Here is a 19,614-nt window from a genome sequence, read left to right on the forward strand (position 1 = left end):
CTACAATATATTTTTCTTCCTACAATAGCCCGACGGGCAGGGCAGAGATAGATTTTGGTAGCCCGACTGGAAAAATCGCTAGCCTCGGGACATCGGGCTACCGATTTTGTAAGCCCTGTATCTGATTGAGGAATCACTCATCATTGGAAAAGAGAGTTTATTACAGAGAAATGGCTCTTTCCAAAATAAAAGCTATACTATACACTTCTTCTGGGCTATATTCTCAGCAGCATATTGTAGCGGGTCAGGGCTGTTCGGGGTTCTGTTTGTACAGTTATGTTTTGTTTATGTTGCCATAGTGACGGGTGACGCCCTCTCGCTGCGACGGTGTGTCCTTCCGGGGTCAGAGGGCGCCCTGTGTGTTGTAGTTGTTGCTGTGCGGTTGCCGCGCTGAGCAGTTAGCTAGCGGCAGTGTTCTTCTGCAGATGTCAATAAACGGCTGTGCTCCCTGGCTAGCTCACGGGAAGCAAGACCAAACGACACCTCCGTCTCCTCCTTGTCTGAGCTCGCCACATTGGTGTCAGAAGTGGGATGATGGTGGCACCCCATGTTCTGACCCAAGTGACTTTTCCCCCGCCGGTCGTGACCGGCTGGTGCGCCAAAAGAAGGCACTTGGACATTTGCAGGACTTTGTGTGGGGTAATGGGGTCGTCGGGGACGACTGACCCCTTAGGTGGGGGCTATGTAGGGGTCAGGGCTTGGTCGGGGTTCTGTTTGTACAGTTATGTTTTGTTTATGTTGCCATAGTGACGGGTGACGCCCTCTCGCTGCGACGGTGTGTCCTTCCGGGGTCAGAGGGCGCCCTGTGTGTTGTTGTTGTTGTTGCTGTGCGGTTGCCGCGCTGAGCAGTTAGCTAGCGGCAGTGTTCTTCTGCAGATGTCAATAAACGGCTGTGCTCCCTGGCTAGCTCACGGGAAGCAAGACCAAACGACACCTCCGTCTCCTCCTTGTCTGAGCTCGCCACAATATTAAACATATCAGGTCCCCATAAGGAGAATCATGTGCTAACGGCTGTCTAAATGACTCGGGTAAAGTTTGTAGCATGCATGCTTGTTGTTTTTGTCTGCTTCCACTTGTCTTTGCACTAGGATGATGTCGGCGTAAATGCGCAGTCATATTCGTTGTGTTCCCACTAGTGCTGTTAGCGTTAATCTCGTTGAAATGATGTTAAGGCCACAACACGGCAAATCTCCGTTAACGAGCTACCCCTGATCACCCGTGCGTGGGGCTAGATGGCCAACACGTTAACGAGCTAACTGCGCTAACACACTAGTTCCCACCCATGTAATTGAGCATTGCGTGGCACATCCAACATACTGTTTCACTTTAGTCCATGACGCGCTTACCTTCAGGGTCATACGTCACATGAAAACCAAAATAATTCCAAACGCAAGATCTGAATGAGGGTGGGGGAGGTTCAATTTGCCATGTTGCAAGGAGAGCTTAACTTCTGTCTCCCCTGCGCTCTTCCTTCTGGCAATGCTGTCTGTGTTGAACGCTCAGTGGATCTGCGCTCGACAGTGCAGCCTAGGCGGAGTAGTCAAACGCAGATTCACTGAGCGCTCAACACAGACAGCATTGTCAGAAGGAAAGTTGATAAAATAAATTACAAATTTTGTATTGTTTGATACATATGCATACTGAACCGAAAGCACTGTATCGAACGGTTCAATATCGATACGAATATCGTTGCACCCCTAGTAGATACATTTAACTAGAAAAAAGTTCTTCTTTTATTAATTAAACTAAGTAAATTAAATGACCACATAATTATCGGGTCTATTTAATAACTGAATGCAGTGTTAAATACAAAGAGGTAAAGTTTTTGATTTCATGCAATAATAACACAGCTCTCCTAGCTCTCTTTATGCACGCTAATGAAGAGAGCTTCCAACGTTGCACAGGCAACACTCCAGCAGTTACACAAACAGAAACACATGATTTTGTGCTGTTGAACAGTGGGTATTACCTTATCGTCCAGCAGGCAGGTTGTGGACAGGTCTTGTCTACTTCCAGACAGCTGACAGAAGGGACAGCCAAGAAAATATATATATATTGAGAAACATCACATCTTATTGCAATAAAATGTAATGCCATCTGTGCTATGATGGCCTGCCACTATATTTCATGCTTTACCCTGTTAACAGAAGGAGAGCTTATGCTCCGTCTGTTACTCTTCCCTCTGCTAGTCAACTGCTCCTTCACGGCCACTTCCTAAAACACAGTATTTTAATGTATATATTAGAAGAAAATATTAGAAGATCATCAATTAAAAAAAAAAAAAAAAGCTGTGTGACTGGATGAATGCTTGCCTATTCATAATGTGGGTTTAAATTCAATCTACAGCTCTATTATTTATCTCCACCTACCTGTCTGAGTCTATCCAGTGTCAGAATGTTCTCCAGACTCAGGACACTCCGGAGGTATTTCTCAATGGCAGCTTCATCATCGCCTGACTGGCTGTTGTGTGCGCTTGCAGCGAGTCGGGCCAGCATCTCCCTGTCCTCTGAACCAGGAGCATCCTAAGGAGACAAAGCATCATAAAGATTAACAACATGTTTAATAATATGCTTGGCAAAACAATGCTTCTTCCCATTGGCCTTACCCCAGGTATGTTGGAAACCACCTCAAAGGTGACCCCACAGCCAGGTACGGTGCTGCGGGTTGACATCCTTCTGAGAAAGTTGTGGGCAAATCCCTGGCGGCCCGGGTTAACATTGACGCAGATCCTTTTTCTCAGCACCAGCTGCATGTCAGCAGGGTGACTGAGCTGGACCACCACCCGTATGGTCAGATAGACACGCTGCTCAGGATATGATCCCCCTCGACTGAGCTGAGGACACTCATGGACAGTGGAGTCCCAGGATGCCTCTGCTTTAACCTGTGGAGTGAACAGCTCAGTTACTACAAGGGTTTCTAATGAAAAGGCCTCCTTTATGAGAATTACAGGTTTATCCTCACCTCTCCATCGTAGTGTCTGACAATCTGTAGATCAAAAAAGTCATCCTCATCCTCTCCATTCAAGATAGCATCCCAGCCTCCAGCCTCTGGAACTTCAAACTGGTCTTGAGAGCTGAGGTCATCAGCTGGGGAATCAAAGATATTTCAAATTAACTTATATAAAAAGATAAACACTTTGTGAGATTCTGCACAATTTTGCAAATGACTGACTTACGTTTGAGATTGAGGAAGAGGACGGGGATGTGAGTCTCCATGCCAGGCAGAGGAACCCTTTTAAAAAAAAAAAAAAAAAATGTTGCTTAAACCTCTGTGTCTTAAAATGTTATAATGAATGCTAATTTCCAGCTCGATATTTCTGTTCTCAGACAGTAATCCTTTGCAATTGGCCTACATGCACCTCCTCAGTTCAAACAAGATACTTTAGCTCCATTCAAGCCAAGTTATTACAAACTGCAAACAGAAGGTTTGATGAGACTTCTGTGTTTAAACCAGAGTGTGTGCCTTATATGACCATATTAGGGATATCTGCGCTCACTGACATCACAAAGAGCCGTTTAAAATTTTAAAGCGGTTTGATACAGAGCGTTTAAAGCAGTCTGAAGCTGCAGCTTTAGGCTCACAGGGGCTTCAGCTGTTTTCAATAAGAACATCATTTAATGGGCTGTACCATTCAGCAGGTGCTCCAGGAATGCCGCTGCCAGCAGAGGGCACCATTACAGCATTTCTCTCCTCAGTTAGAGTCAAACGCCATTCAAGGAGCTGCGCCTCTCTCTCCATGTCATCTTCTGTTTTTTCTGTACAAAACATGCATGCATTAAACATTTCATTCACCTTACTCCACTTGCAAAGTGTAAATTGCTGTAACTGTGAATTAGGATCAGAAACAGTTGTTAAATACCTGTGCACATCAATATTTTGCATACTAATCTACGTATTTTTACCTGCTTTGCTAACCAGGCTCTGTAGGTGCTGATCAAGGTATTCCTGTCTCTTGGTGAGAGCACCTAACCACTGCCGCCGTAACCGTTCCAGGTCTCTTTCCTGTCCACCAAACAACTCAGTTAATCACTCCATCTTCTTCTTCAAGTCAGCTACTTCAAAGGTAATTTATGACTCAATGAAAGTGTAAATCACACTGTAGACAGAGTGGTCTACCTGATAACTGTCCATCTCATCTGCTTCCTGGTTTGCTGTGGTGTTTCTGATCTCCACACAGCCCACTGATACAGCGAGCACAATCTCTGCGATCAGGGGCATAGTGCCAGAATCCTGAACTGAGCGCACGTCCACCTGGATTCTTCTCGACTGACCCTAAAGGAGCATGAGGAGAAGGTTGAGGAGGATTAAGAAGACAAGACACTAGTTAGAATATTTAGAAGCCCGCTTTTCCAGTTTTCTGATTCAAACAGGTTGACTGTTTTTGTTGTGATGTGTCATCCTCACCTGCCGAAGCTGGAAGATTCCTCCGGTCCGCACATCTCTGGCAGGTACCACTTCCACTGGAACAAAGTCTCCATTCTCGTTTATCTCCAGGATTTGAATCCACAGCTCGAGCTTACGTGTTACCTCACTCCATCTACAAAATCAGACACTGTTTGCACACCTGTGCTCCTTGCAGAACAAGAATCTATATGTACTCTTTCTGTTATATCTACCTGTCTCGTAATGTGCGTGTCTTAGCTTGGATGATGCTGAGGTCCCACAGTGCGGGGTTTCTTCCAGCATCAGCCTGTCTGTGTCCGTACACCTCAATGGCGACTGCCCCTTCTGTAAGGTGCTCGATAAATTCCTCAGTTACGGACACAGCCAGCTCCTACATAAGCCCCCAAAAAACAAGTGCCATTCAGACCAATCCACAACACATTTTCACACAACTAGAAATCAAAATAGACACCGCTCAGGAAAGCTTCTTGATTTGTTGCAAGACTTGAAATTCTCGTCTTCCCTCCCATGTTTACCTTGCAGCTGTCAAACACCACCATGCAGTGTGGGTCCTTGTTGCTGGGTGATGAGGATGACGTGTCAACTTCGGGAGCCACGATGATAGGCTCAGGCTGGTCCCAGAAAGAATACTGACAGAAGACGAAGTTGGACAGGTACTGAGGAAGACCAGTAGCCTGCAGGATTTTAATCTGTGGATGACAAACGGGAAAAATGAGATGCCAACTAAACATACCTAATAGTCCAGGAAGTATTGGGAAGATTCAGATGGTCTGAATGCACTAAATTTTCTGATGAGCTATGAGTCTTACCATGCAGACCAGTTTGCGATCCTGAACTTCAATGTCCTGGTTGTTGTCAGGCTCATCTCCTCCAGCCATGTTATCCTCTAAGCCCCCTCCAACTCTTACCACCTCCACATGCAGGCGACCTGCAACCTAAACACAGCAAGAAAACATCCTTTAGCCTTTAGTATAAGAAAAATACTTTTTTTTTAACGGGGAAAGATGCAAAGCTGTTTTAATAGACTTCATGAATAAAAGTACAGACTTGAAAATGAGAAAAGCATGTCAATTTTTCCCAGAATTTGTTCCTTGTCCCCAAAGACTTCCTGTATCTCTGGCTGTTCTATTCTATAGCTGCTCATTCACCACTCAGATTTCAAATGCAATCATGAAAATCAGCTGAAAGTTTACATCAGCTTCCTGGAGTCAATTTTTGCTATCAATCTTTTAACATTTTACCAACACAATTCCCTGAATATCATGCAAACTTTTACTTTTAAATTCTGATCTCAGTGAAACTCTTCCTGAGTCACAGTGAAAAGCGTAATACCATACCAAGTCTAGAGACTGTTTCTGTAAGTCAGGGCTACTTCTATAAGAAGAAATTAAGGAATTAAACTGGTGACAAATTGTGTTCTACCTCTCCTTTCTGGTTGATGATGGGAACAGCGTACTGCAGTTTGACGTCATAGAAAAGACAGGAAAGGAAGACGTTGGCGACGCCGATCAGACTGTGGTTTTCTTGCTCATCAAAAAACGGGTCCGCTCGGCGTAAATATGGACACATTGCCTGGACAAGGAAAATTTTAATAGGTAGATGTTAGAGATGTGCTTATTATGTGTGACTTCATAAGATTCCCAATAAGTTTACAATGAAGCTATCATGGTGGCAAATGGCTGTTAACTCACCTGGTCGTCTGGATTATTTAAGTGGTAGTCCTGCCATTCCTGGTACAGCTCTCTCATGTCAACCAGACGGTTCTCCATCTTCTCCAAACTCCAGATCTGTTTGCCCCGACCCCGTCTTCGAACCTGGATCGCTGGTTCACTGAGCACTGCATCCCTCTACACACAGACATACTTATAAGCTTTTGGGAACACCAGAGGACAGGTCACCCACATGTAAGGTCTTCATGTTTGTGTTTACGACCTTGCGGTTTGCATTAAGGTTGTCTGATGGGATCTGCAGAGTGACTCGGTACTCTGTGTGACGTTCCAGCTCATCTGCAATGAAACAGGCTTCTTGTACCAGGAGGTTCGCCCTGACTATCTGCTCCCTCAACCTCCGAAGACTCCTCACCAACACAGCCTCCCTGCAGAAGGACAACAGGTGGAAAACAACATGAAGGGAGACAGGCGAACAGATGGATTAGGAAAACCAAGTTGGTATTAATCAGCACATTATGCATATTCCTAAAATTCAAAGAAACTCACCTGTCCTCACTCCACTGCCTCAGTCTGCTCTGAGCACTGCTTGAATGGCTCATCCCTCCTATACTGAGCCTCTCCATGCTGCGATAGTGAGATTGCTGTCCTGGACCTTGCTGCCCAATTGTTGGCCCTCCAGACTGACCTGTGGACAGGCGTTCTGGGTTGAGCTTCTTACGCAACTGCTGGAGCTCCTGCTCGTACATCTGCCTCTGTCGCTCCAAAGCAGACCGCTTCTCCTCTTCGTGCTGCCTCTCCAGAGACTGGAGGACTGCCTGCATGGGGTCTGAATTGACACAACGTTGAGAAGTCAGACAGGAAGTGAAAAAGACATGCTGTTTTCCATAATAGTGTCCTAACACATCTTACCATTGCTGCCCAGGGCTTTCATCATGACCTCTGTCTGGGCAAACTCATACGAGAAGCTGACTTCACTGGACACTTCACTGGCTGTATCACCATCTGCATCCAGCTGTTCACTGCTACCACTGTTCTTCATCACGCCACCTTCACCCTCTTCATCATCAGCAGCCCGAGAGCGCCGCTTAGGCAGGTTGATCCTGAAAGTGAGTTAAATGCATTCATCCATGACTCAAAAATATTTTATGTAACTTTAACAAATAGCCCAAACCGATTGATGGGAGGTTTTTTAAAGACTTAAAATATAAATTAAATAGAAAGAACAGCGGTTACCTAAAGAAGTGGTTGTTTCCCCAGAGGATTCGGTCCCCATGGTGGAGTTGCAGAGCACTGGTTACTGGAGAGCCATTAACACACGTCCTGTTTAAAAAAAATGGTGACAATAGTTGGGAGTTGCATTTATATTTTTAAAGAACCTCAAACAGAAGCTGAAGCAACCGACTGAAGAAAACATCTCTTTTGGTAAGAGGACTTTAACCCTGGTGGGGTTAACTACACTATGTTTAGCCTCATCAGCATAGGGCCTGTATAATGTAGCAAGTTCCAAATAACCAGGACATCTTTTTCTTATCTGGCTTTACTTTGTAATCTTACATGTTGGACGTGTATTTGTATTTTATAGCTTATTTAACACCGATGTACCAGCCAGGAACTGCACATACAATTAGGTAGTAGCTAAATCTAGCACAAGGGATTGTTTCTCTCATGAGAATGTTTTTGTGAACGGTCCCTGACAAATACAGAGTAAAACTAAACTTAACTACTCTAACATAAGCAACGCTCACACGAAGGCGTTTATTAACTAAATAAGTCAACCTAATGTTTCCCAGTGTAGTTACAAGTGTGTTCACATAAACTAGGCATTTTTGCACAAGGGTGACAAATTGTATATTTTAGAAAAGACAGCTATAACTTTAGTAAAATAAAAAGAAGCCAAATGCATATTACAAGCAGTTTAGCAACATATTTGCTGCAGTCTTACTAGATATAAAGCAGTCAGTGTGAGACAGGAGAAATAAAGTATGTATATAGGTTTGTGTAGCATAAAGATATCCTTATGCAATTTAGAACTCTTTTAGCACCTTTTCCCAAGTGATGGTGCCGAACTATTTGAGAGCAACAGATAAGTAGGCTGACCTCTAAATTCCACATAAAGGTCAACCAGAAAAAGGACTATGTGTTTCTGTAGCCAGCAGGAAGGGGGGGGGGGGAAAGAATCAGGATATAAATTTCACTCCACTGGTCACAAGTTAATAAGGGAAAAATACAAGGTTTAGAATGATTGCTGAAAACTACTGACTCTCTCTCTGTGCACTGAGGCTGGTGAGAGAAGCCAGCTGGCCAGTGGGCAGTGGTTTTGTATGTGCTGATCTCTTATTTTGAATATAACCTGCTGAGAAATAAACCACCTTTAGAACTTTAAAAACCCTAATTTTAATCCAAAGTTACCCAATTAAAACCTTGCAGTGTAATTCTCTGAACTTTGTTTGTGTTACGTTTGCGTTCCTTACCTAGCGTTGCGGTAGGGGGCGAGAATCACAGCTGCCTCTGCTGTGATGTCAATGACACAGTGCTCTGCCTGGATACCCATCCCGCACAGCTGAATGTCCTGGGAGTCTGCTGAGCCCACTTTTGTGTGTTCCTGAGATGTTCAACATGTTACAATCAGCTGACCCAAACAAAAGGGGAATAAAGAGCCTGTCTAGAGGAACACATCACAAATCTATGGGATGTTCCAGTTATAATTACAATCACAACTGATCTAAATTTTACTCCTTAAACTTTATCTGTTCTAATCGAGCCCATCAAACAGCAACATTATTATGTTTCCATAACAGCTGGTTGCCTTTCAGGTTTCGTATAAATGAATGAAATTTCCTCTTAAGCGTTTTCAAAACCCAGTGCAAGTCACATGACAACTGGTTCTTCTTCAGCTTGCTATTAAGAAAAATGAAACTTCAGTTTCTATGATTCAAACTGTGTAAAAAAAAAAAAAAAAATCTCTTACACATCTGATCAAATTTAGTTTTTAGAGGACAAAGACTGATCGCTCATTAAGCTGCAGTTACACAACTCTGGTTTAAAAAAAAAAAAAAAGTCAGGAATAATACTTTAGAAGGCATTAGGTAAAGCATGATGGGGACTCTGTATGTGTCTGTGTGTTCATGCAAACCTTCAGGTAGTACACAAGCAGTTCATTGAGTGCAGGATCAGCATTAAGGTTGACAAGAAAACTCTTATCGTCTCCAACTTTAATCCCTGAAGACTGAAGAGAAATACCCAGACTCTCCAGCTGCTTCTGACGCTCCTGCGCACGCACACACACAAAAAACATCAGACTTTCAGCTTTTAAAGTATCTGAATGATGCAGTTTGAGAAAATAAAGACACTGTGCACTGTAATTATTACACTGAATAAAAACAAAATCAATTACATTTGATGTTTCTTGTGCGTCTCACCTGTGCAATCTCCTCAGTTTTGCGAAGCTTCTCCTCCCACGTGACCGTCATCTCTTGAATCAACTTTTCGGACTCCTCCAGACGGTCTTTGAGCTCTGGAGCTTTCAAAGACTGGCGATAATAAAGCACAGGACAAGCAGGTGAGGCAAATACTTCAACACGGTGATTGCTTAGATTGTGAAGATCTCTCACCTCTGCCTGTGTCAGTTGCACTCGTAGTTTTTCGACTTCCTCTCGGAGCTCCCTGATGATGCGAGCGTTGGGATCTTCATTAACAACAGCATGGTTAACTATGTTCTTTGCTCGGTCGGCATAACGTAGTGTCGACAGCGTCTCCTCGTAGTTGTCTGCCGCTGGACTCACAGTAGCAACCATTGCTGTCCGACTGTTACCTCCCAGGCAGTCCTGGAGAATTCATAAGGGGGGAAAAAAAGAAAAAAGTAAAATATAGAGGAAAAAATGCTATAAAATGTTTTTTGCTCAGGTGGTCGTTTATGTTTATCATACCTTCAGTAACCATGTCAAAACAGAGTCTCTGTAAGGAACAAACTTGGTCTTGTTCTTGGCAGTTCCTTGTTCAGCCAGAGCTGAGATCACTAGACCCAGAGTAGTGAGGGACCTTGCAAACACAAAGAGAAGAGACCAGCTGATGGACTGATAGCAATCATGTAGCTCTGTCTGCTTGTGTGTTGAGATACTTTAACGTCAGGCTTGAATGACCTTGGAAGAAATATAACCTTTATTGGGAAAACATTTAAAAAACTGTTTATGTACTGTTTCTCTGTATCCATGTTTTAATTGCTTCATTACTTGTTGATGTTGCTTCCTTCCTTCAGGCGCTCTCCTGCTGCTCCAGTCTTTGCTGCTCGCTCACTTCCAGCCAAGTCTACTAGGCTCAGCCGACTCACCTTTTCCCCACTCGTCTACAGAGATACAGAAAGAGCAAAAAGGAAAATAAAGTCTGATTACTGTCCCATTTGTTGCTGCATCCATGATGCCTTATGCACTAGAGATGCTCTAGCAGGGTCCTGCAACCTGCGTTGGTGTTTCTGTCCACTGTAAAATGTATTTGTAAATGTATTTTTTTCCCTCCTTTCTCTGACTTTCCACTGATGTTTTTTTCCCCAGTGTAACAAGCAATGGAACAAAAAGCCATGGTGTTCCTAGGCTGGTTTAAAACATATCCAGGGGTTGCAGTAAAGATGATTAGGCACATCTGAATTAACTTCACTTACTTCAGAAAGCCGTAACACTGACCCACAAGGGGTCTGACAAATCTCTAATAACCCTTAAGGAGGCTGATTTTTAAGCAGCTACTACCTGAACACATTTCTGTATGCTTTGAAGTTTAACTGAGCAATATCCATTCTTGTCTTCTATACTTCTGATTCTTGTAATTCTACCAACCAGAGCACACCGTTATCTTTCAGTGTCTTGATGACAGTTTCCCTCTGTGTCTTCCCAAGGGCTGTTGAAGAGGTGGATATCACATCTCTATCTGTATGCCACATCCACTCCTGATTGTGACAGGTCAGCAGCTGACAAGGCTGAATCTAACACCTGATCAACACCTGCTGACAAGCCAAAGCAGCCCATCAGCTAAATATCAGCAGATGCAGTCCTCCGTGTGTGTCAACTGTGCACTTGTCAAGCCACCTTGCTTTTCTGCACACATCAATGTTTTAACAAAGTCGCATACAATGTCATGCAATTACTGATCAGCTAAGCGGCTGATGATCTGTGGTGTGACATGTCTGAACTTTACCAGGTGTTCTTATGTCGAGCCTCCAAAAGGTTTTGGCTGAATGTGCACACAGATACAATGATAATGGTGTTCTTGTAAAAGAACTGGTTCACTCCCACTCCCACATAACTCCATAAATCTCTATCAAGTCCACACTGCTCCACTTCAGTTGCAGCCTTGCAGACTCAACAAGCCAACTTCACAAGATGAGACTACCTGCTCCCTTACCAGAAGAGTAACCCCAGTACACAAAACGCCAAATTCATTACATGATTCACACTGTGCTACGGGTGAAGCCGAATATACTTAACCTTCTACTGCTTTAGTTTCAGTGTTGTGACCTTTAGGCTCTTCTGGACTGCAAAGAAACATTTCAGCAAACACCATCCTAACTATTCTTTGACATCACTGGTTTTAATTAAAACAAAAACAAGCTCTTTCTTTTTAGTGTATATTCATCATTTTTCTGATTCTAAACTTTCATCAAAATCTTTACAAGTTGTTCAACATTTCAACAAGCTTGACTATTGAGACTTAAAGCTGACCTACTATGAGGATTTTTAGCTTTTATTCTTGGAGATTTATTGAATCTGGTTCGCCTACTGTCTGAAACAAGCGACTTTAGCATCCTTTAAGCCAGCGGTCCCCAACCTTCTTTACACCACGGACCGCTTTATATCCGACAATATTTTCACAGACCAGTCTTTAAGGTGTCGCGGATAAATACAACAAACTAAAACCAGTACTGGTGCCAAAAAAAACCAGAAGATTTATTCATAACATAGAGGAAAAGACCCAGGGTTAACAGAATTAATGATTAAAAAAAGATTTAAAAAAAAAATAATGCTAAAAAACAATAGCAACCTTGAAAACCATAAATTTCACACCCAAGCCTCAACTCTCGCGGCCCGGTACCAAACGACTCACGGACCAGTACCGGTCCGTGGCCTGGGGGTTGGGGACCGTTGCTTTAAGCCATTAGAAGCAACTTAGAAGCTGAAAAACAAAAAAACTGATGCTCTATATATCTGACAGTATTACCAATATTGTTATTTGTGTTTCTGTCTTTTCTGAATGGCTGACTCTCAAAAAAAAAAAAGCAAAAAAAAAAAAAAAAACAAAAAACAAAAAACAAAAAAAACACCCCCCCCCCTTCCCCCCCAAAAAAACAAAAGAAAAACCAAGAACAAAAAACAACCAAAGTCTGAACAACAGGCCATAGTTAAGGGGTGGGCAACTCCAGACCTCAAGGGCCAGTGTCCTGCAGGTTTTAGATCTCACCCTGGGTCAACACACCTGAATCAAATGATTAGTTCATTACCAGGCGTCTGGAGAACTTCAAGCCATTTAAATCAGCTGTGTTGGATCAATGACATCCAAAACCTGCAGGACACCAGCCCTTGAGGCCTGGAGTTGCCCACCCCTGCCGTAGGGGCTGCTATGCTCACTGGCCAAGCTGCACCTGAGCAGGAAAAAACCCTCTGAAACAGAGTTTAGGGCAATCTGAAATCTCGGCTAAGAAGGATTTCGAGCATATAAGGTGATGTCATGGTTAGAAATACAACCATGACTAATATGAGAATACACTATTGTAACCTATTTTATCAGGATATATAAATGAAAGAAAATAAGGAAAATCATAATAAGCTAACTTTAGCCATGTGTTCTGTTACATGTTTTTCTTTTATTACATACAGAAAAGCTTTTCTACATTTTTTCTACACTACATTTCGCAGCAGTTTGTTTGTAGTTGTGAGAATGTGTATGTGTTACTATAAAATAAACATTTGTTAAAGGGGTTTTCATTGTGCTTGGAAAGCAAAGCAACCTTATCTTGAGAAGCGGATAAGTTCAATCTTAAATCTTAAACAGCTGCATTGCATTGTCACCTTGAAATCTCAGGTAAAGTAAACTCAAACTTGAATTCTGAAAAGACTCGCTTATGAGATAAAGCTCACCCTCAGGGACAAGTGATACAGATCAGCCTCACACCAGCACAAGTGTAGATCCCCCAGGACTGAGCAAATTGTTAAACAAACAAGAGATGTTTATCCGTAACAGAAAACTAGACCTTTTTTAAATAATGCCCTGAACTGAGAAGTCATGTTAGACAGCTACAGAGAGCGGGGAGGCAAAGCTGATGACTGAATAGCACTACCACATGAGAAGCCACAACCTTTTGTAATTCAGTAATTTTAGCTCCTTACTACATCATCAACGATAGGATCTGTAGCCCGGAAATATAAGACTTGGAGATAAACACAAAAGTCTACAGTACCCTGACACTTTTGTCTTGTTCGAGTCTTAACATCTAACTAGCTATTCGAATAGTAAAAAGAGGAAAATACTTTATTATTAAAGCAGGGGAGTTGATACTCGAGTCAGTAACAAATGTAATGCTGTAATGTGTCTGCTCATAAAACGAGTGTCGGGGCATCAACACACAGATACACATGGTAAGAAATAGGGTCAACTCTGCAGTGCAGAAAACAACTGCTGGAATACATTTTAAAAACTCTGCATTATACTACACAGCCTGCAAAGTGTTTTATGACACAGAGAAACATCAGGAAACCATTGAGATATAGATAGGTACACATGGCCAAAGCGCAAACAAATTTGACCTTTGAGTTGAAAGCGTGGCTGAAAAGTCCAAACAGGACAGGATACTGAAAGGAAAACCAGTGACAAGATTCTGAGTGTCAGAATGACTCATCCAGCAACAGGTGATTCTGCTACTTGTCAAAGGTTGCCTCTTATTAACCTGCCCCCAACACAGGCTGCGTCATTTGAGGGCGGAGATGAGCTCCAATTCAAAGATCAACGGTCACTATTTCTTTAAAACTGGGGACAGATTATATATTTAGATTGAAGAAACTTGGAAGCTTAAATACGTGTTGAATATTGAAGTTGACTACCTTAAATGGTGTTCTCAGGGTCTCAGAAATACTGCTTACCACTGCCTAACAGGGTTTCAGTGCCATGAAACGAGTCCAACTCCCTAATGACTAATGCTCTGCTAGTCAGAGGATCACAAAGCAACCTAAATATTGCAGTCAGCACGGCAAAAACAGAAATAAAATTACTCAAATTGCACTGAATGGTCAAAATTGTGTTCTTTGGAATAACACAAACCAGTAGAGATTTTTAATCTGATGTTCACTTATGACGGGATAATAAAATAAAATATAGTGTTAAAAGTAGCAGAAGGATGTGTCAGCTAAGTGATTCACTCACTGACTACACAGTTTATGCGTTTGCTGTCTGTTAGACTTTGTTCAGCTTGATGAACCTACCGGCGAATTGTCTGGCCAACTCAGTGACTGACTCTGGGCGTGACTTGAAAGGAGAGCAGGCTGTATCAACTGACAAACTCACAGTCATGTCTGTGAATTATTAACAGGACTTGCTGGTAGCAACTCTAGCTGGAAATAAGAGCAAGGATCAGGAGAGACTAAGTGGGTCAGTCAGGACGGAGAATTAGTCATTTAAGTCTTTTCTTAAGAGTGCCTGGTCACATGGCGGAGCTGACATCATCCCTTTTGGTAGCTTTCTTTTTTCTTGTGGTTTAGATATTATTAAAAATAGCAGAAACATTATCGCACCCCAAAAAAGTTCAGCAATCATAATGATTAAAAAGTAAAGTCTCAATCATTTCTAAAGCTTTAGATTTCTCGTGCCCAGCAAATCCTTGCAGGCCTTTTGAAGAAAATCTATGTGTGATTGATGTGGCTAGACAGTGTAGAGCATATCTGAGAGCTTAGAAGTGGGTGGATGATGCAGCAGCTTGATGGTGCAGGGATGAGATTATGGCATGGGGACTGAGGGAACATGGTTTGAATCCAAGTTGGAACAGATGTTAACTAGTCATCTTTATAAATAACAGACCAGTCTTGTGTGAGCATGTGTGTGTTTGTGTTGTTATATCTTACCCCAGACTTTAAATCTTTGAGTGTGTGTGTGAGAATAATGTTGAAGACTGCATGCGATCGACTGCTCTCCTCATTCATGTTGGTAGCAGCGACAGTGCGTGACTTATTGCCCTCTGACATTAGAGACTCGATGTCCTGAAGGAAGAAGACACAATAAACAAACAATACAATCATTTTCATAGTTTCCCATTTTGCTTTAATTTCAAAAACAGATTACATGACAGTATTTTACTAAAAAAAGAAAATGCTAAAATATTTTGCCATGCCTTCATAAAAACCACTATTTTGTCACATAAAAGAGAAAATGTGACAAGCATCATTACAAAGCTCAAACTCCAACCTTTAATACTTATGCAGCGACAAGTTCATGAGTGAGGATGGATGGATGCAGAGATACTGTAACCATGACATTTAGCTGTAAATTATAAAATTGTTTGTTTCACTTTTATTTGAACGTGCTTTACCTCACTCCAAAGAATAGTTGTCAACATGGCCATAAATTACACGGCACATTCTTCGCCTATTTTTATATTTTATAATGATTATAATTTATAACTAGTGCGGTTGAATCGCCTGAAAATCACAATATAAAAAAACAAAATGTTATCACCATTTTTGATTTGGTTGGTGAGACTACTAACATTTGGTACTTCAAGTGATATAAATACTCAAAGAGGACGGTGAGAGGAAATGGCAGCAAGAAACTCTGTTCAGGTGTCACAGAAAATCTGAAGAACTGATCAGACAGGATGTGTGGTGCAGTGCTGCATGGTGGATGTTTGGGGTAGTAGGTGACATAAATGCATGAAAGGTTTTTTTGTTCAGTGAATTGTTTTTACCTTGTAGCTGGCCACTGCTAGTCGAGACAGGCCATCCACGTATGGACCCAAAACTTTATGTTCTCTCACCCGCAGTGTTTGCCTACCCCTGGGCATAGAAGAAAATGAGGTTTAAAACAAAGACACGCAACATGGTCACTCGTGACCAATTGCATCCAATGCTTGAACAATCAAATCACAAATCAAATCACTTTTTATTGTCACAATGATGTCCAAGCAGGGGAGGCAGTAGAGGCTAGGCTTGCTCTGGTAACCAATAGAAGTCCACAGTGCACAGTTCACACTTTGTGAGCACTTGGCTCTCTGACCCCAATTCTAACTTGCCGCAGATCTAAGAACTTCATCATTATCTGACCCACAGCAGAGCGCATATGGCAGTCAGATGGTCTGCTAGTCTTTGGTCCGTTTTATTGAGGTTAAAAGTCATGCAGTGAGTGAAGGTCAAAGGTTATAGTGTCTGGGACAGCAGGCACAGGCCTGGGGTCCTGATTTACAGCTGACCTGCTGGACACGAACCGGACAAAAACAGTGACTGCAGGGCAGAATGCTAATCTTTTTATGCACTGACCACAGCAGCTGGTGGATCCAGAACAAATGACAGACTTTCACTGATTTATCAGCTAATCTGAGTTTATGTTAGAGCAGAGCTGCAAGCTGGTCATTAACCAGAAAAGTAGACTTACAGCAGATGTATTTTAGTTTATTGGAATTGTCATTATCATTATTAATGTGCTTTTTTTTTTTTCAAATTATTTGGAAATAAAACATTTAGCGTCTAAAATATTAGAAATATAAAACATTTTCTATCAATGTTTCTCCAAGAACAATTTCAGGGGTTGTGCCTGACATGCAGGTCAAACTCTCCAGATATTCAATATACAATAAAGTCAAATGCAGAATATCTTCAATCATTTTTGCTTGAAGAATGCCTTGAACAATTCTACACTTTCAAAACAGTTTCACATGCATTTTCTAAGAATCAACTTATTAATAAACTGAACAATAAATTTAAATGTGTTCTTATTCTTCAGTGCCTGTGTTTACAGTCTTTTAAATATGTAAAAATGAGTTTGCATTTGAAAATACACCGAAGACTGATGTAATTCTACACCTGCTGGTGCTGTTACAACCTTTGTGGGTTTTACAGTGAGTCAGCTCTAAGATGCTGAATCTAGTTTAATAGGATACTAATATTAGAAAGGCAGAATCTGCATTATAAGGATATGAGACGAAAGACAAACGTTCTGTAAATCTAATACTCTATTGATTTAAATTTGGCTCGTGGAAGGGAACTCAACCAAAGGCAACTACTGAATTGTTTAGGATTTATCAGAGCTGCCACACCTTTCAAATGAAAAACGAAACCACCCACACATTTGTAAAAGGGCTGATTGAGGAATGAAATCATACCCTTTGGGATCGAGCAGATCTCGGACCTTCTCATTGTAGATCTCCATGTAGGAGACCTCAACAGTGAAACTCTCCTCCTCCCGCTGTTCCTTCTGTGTCCGTTCAAACAAAGCACTGCACAGTCGAGGTATCAGCCCTGGCTGATCCACTGAGCCCATCATAGTGTACGACTTTCCCGAGCCTGCAAACACGGAGACAAATACTCCAGTTCATAAAATAAGATTCACCATAAATATGTGAGTTGTCCAAGTGTAAATTACCAGTTTGTCCATAGGCAAATATACAGGCATTGTAGCCCTGGAAGGCATTGTGGAGAAGACTTTCCCCAAGGCACTGGAACACCACCTCCTGACCTGCAGTTAAGTGGCACAAACAGACATAGTCTGTATAACTGAAGTATATATTTAGTTAACACATCTGGTAGTGATATTTTAATGCAATTTCTTTTTGAATGATTAAAATAAAAATTTACATACCTGCAAATTTTTCCTTATCTGTCTCATCCATGGACCAGAAACAATAATCATAGGCAAAAACCTGTAAACACACAGACAAAACAGCACCACCATGACATGTTATACTGGAATATGTAGTCGCACAAGCCACCACAGTAAAAAAAAAGGTGTATATTGTGTTTTTAAATGCTCAAATGCTCAAATTGTGTAATCATAGCGACCATCAAGTCTCAAACGACGATAAAAATAATCACACACAGCAAAGAGAACCAGTGGGAAAAAACATTCAGTTTCTAGGGAACAAGTATTGCCTCAGGATTAAAATAAAGGTTCATAAATTAAACAAACCATTTTGGCAATAATGGTTTTACAAATCATTACTTTATATCGCTGCCTGTATGGTTGCACACAGCTCAGAAACTGAGCTGAAGTAGTACAGCGGTGCCTTTGTTTAAAACAGATGATTCACAACCATGGAATTAGTGTTGAAAATGTCTGTGTGTGTATTTGTGTGCCGTTACCTTGGACTGACTCCTGATGATGTTGGGAGGATCGAGGTCAACGGGAACATGTGGAAAGACAGAAAGACGGCATTTAGTGCAAATTAAAAGGATGCAGTAGGATGGGCTTTCAAGGCTAATTTTGACCCTAATGTGTAGCATGCAGAGATAAAAAGAGAAAGAAATTTATATGTGGGTGGACAGACAGGCAGACTGGATTAATGTCATTTGCTTTAGGCTTTCCTTGTTTTAACATTTACTTTAAAACATAGCCATTGTTGTAGTTGTTTACAGCTTCTGTGTCACATGTCAAAAACAGCCTCTCGGGGGATTTGGGTGTGTATCTGGGTGTTAGGGTGGGCGCTGCATTCATCTCTGAGGGCGTAGTAAATCGTTTCAGGAATGCGTGTGTGAGAATAGCACTAGATGTGTGAGATAGAGGGGTACTGAAGCTGGCAGTGTGTTAACCTTTAAAAAGAAGTGGAACAGCTCTGTATATCTGTGCAAGCTTTTACAGAAAAACTAAGGAAATATATACACAAGCAGCCTCAGTCATACACACGACAGACATCATGAGCTTTTAGCCAACAGCTATGTCCTTCAAAATGGTTTCCTCCAGTAAACAGACGGGAACTCCATCTGGTTTTCTCTGCATATGAGGAAATGTCAGTACAGGCTAACCTAATTTTAAATAGTATGTGCTGAAAATGAATTATAAGCTCTTAAGCTGGCAAATCAATAACTAAGTTACAGAAGCATAAACATTTGACATCAACCTGCTCCACAGATTATAAGAAATACATAAATTAGAGCATGGTTTTACATTATTATATGCATGAAGTAAATGAGTATGTGTCTGTAAATATGTGCAGACACATATGTGATTCCAGTTTCCACATCTTGGAGTAAAAGTGGACTGTTCAATCAATTCAATAATTCTTACTTCCCACAAAAAACACAACAAAATGTGTGAATCTGAGTGTGCAGAGAAAACCAACCATTTTAGAATTGTCATTACAATATGAAGTATGACTGAATACTGGTAAATCAAGCCTGGTGTAAGGTTACTAGCAGCCAGCTTAACTGTCAAATCTCCTAAGGTGCTTAAGCACAATAATTATGCAAGTTCACTTCAGGCCACATTTTACAAGATGGATCATTTAAACTTAGGCAAGCGATCGCATTTGACGCATTTGCTGAATTGGTGCCAAGACGCCGTTATTACTTAGTGAGAAAGAAAA

General features: G+C 41.7%; 1 protein-coding gene across 1 annotated transcript in view; it reads right to left on the bottom strand.

Annotated features, from left to right (window-relative positions):
- The window catches only part of kif13ba (kinesin family member 13Ba), a 50,546-nt gene that overhangs the window by 13,197 nt on the left and 17,735 nt on the right, over nt 1–19,614 (bottom strand). Inside the window, exons 4-34 of the mRNA XM_085360932.1 lie at nt 18,395–18,407; nt 17,895–17,955; nt 17,679–17,771; nt 17,419–17,599; nt 16,009–16,096; nt 15,170–15,304; nt 10,304–10,416; nt 10,001–10,112; nt 9,686–9,898; nt 9,494–9,604; nt 9,208–9,342; nt 8,546–8,676; nt 7,308–7,394; nt 6,984–7,174; nt 6,621–6,900; nt 6,337–6,499; nt 6,096–6,251; nt 5,827–5,976; nt 5,214–5,339; nt 4,920–5,093; nt 4,617–4,774; nt 4,405–4,537; nt 4,117–4,272; nt 3,903–4,002; nt 3,629–3,755; nt 3,176–3,231; nt 2,962–3,086; nt 2,606–2,881; nt 2,370–2,522; nt 2,137–2,214; nt 1,970–2,020 (exon numbers count right to left, since the gene is read on the bottom strand). Of these exons, the coding sequence (XP_085217058.1) occupies nt 1,970–2,020; nt 2,137–2,214; nt 2,370–2,522; nt 2,606–2,881; nt 2,962–3,086; nt 3,176–3,231; nt 3,629–3,755; nt 3,903–4,002; nt 4,117–4,272; nt 4,405–4,537; nt 4,617–4,774; nt 4,920–5,093; nt 5,214–5,339; nt 5,827–5,976; nt 6,096–6,251; nt 6,337–6,499; nt 6,621–6,900; nt 6,984–7,174; nt 7,308–7,394; nt 8,546–8,676; nt 9,208–9,342; nt 9,494–9,604; nt 9,686–9,898; nt 10,001–10,112; nt 10,304–10,416; nt 15,170–15,304; nt 16,009–16,096; nt 17,419–17,599; nt 17,679–17,771; nt 17,895–17,955; nt 18,395–18,407 (4,126 nt within the window). The remainder of the gene's footprint in view (nt 1–1,969; nt 2,021–2,136; nt 2,215–2,369; nt 2,523–2,605; nt 2,882–2,961; nt 3,087–3,175; nt 3,232–3,628; nt 3,756–3,902; nt 4,003–4,116; nt 4,273–4,404; nt 4,538–4,616; nt 4,775–4,919; nt 5,094–5,213; nt 5,340–5,826; nt 5,977–6,095; nt 6,252–6,336; nt 6,500–6,620; nt 6,901–6,983; nt 7,175–7,307; nt 7,395–8,545; nt 8,677–9,207; nt 9,343–9,493; nt 9,605–9,685; nt 9,899–10,000; nt 10,113–10,303; nt 10,417–15,169; nt 15,305–16,008; nt 16,097–17,418; nt 17,600–17,678; nt 17,772–17,894; nt 17,956–18,394; nt 18,408–19,614) is intronic.

This window comes from Diplotaxodon limnothrissa, linkage group LG1 (genome assembly GCF_057381915.1).
Source record: "Diplotaxodon limnothrissa isolate DT_005_m linkage group LG1, D_limnothrissa_male_GT1.1, whole genome shotgun sequence".
Taxonomy (NCBI): Eukaryota; Metazoa; Chordata; class Actinopteri; order Cichliformes; family Cichlidae; genus Diplotaxodon; species Diplotaxodon limnothrissa.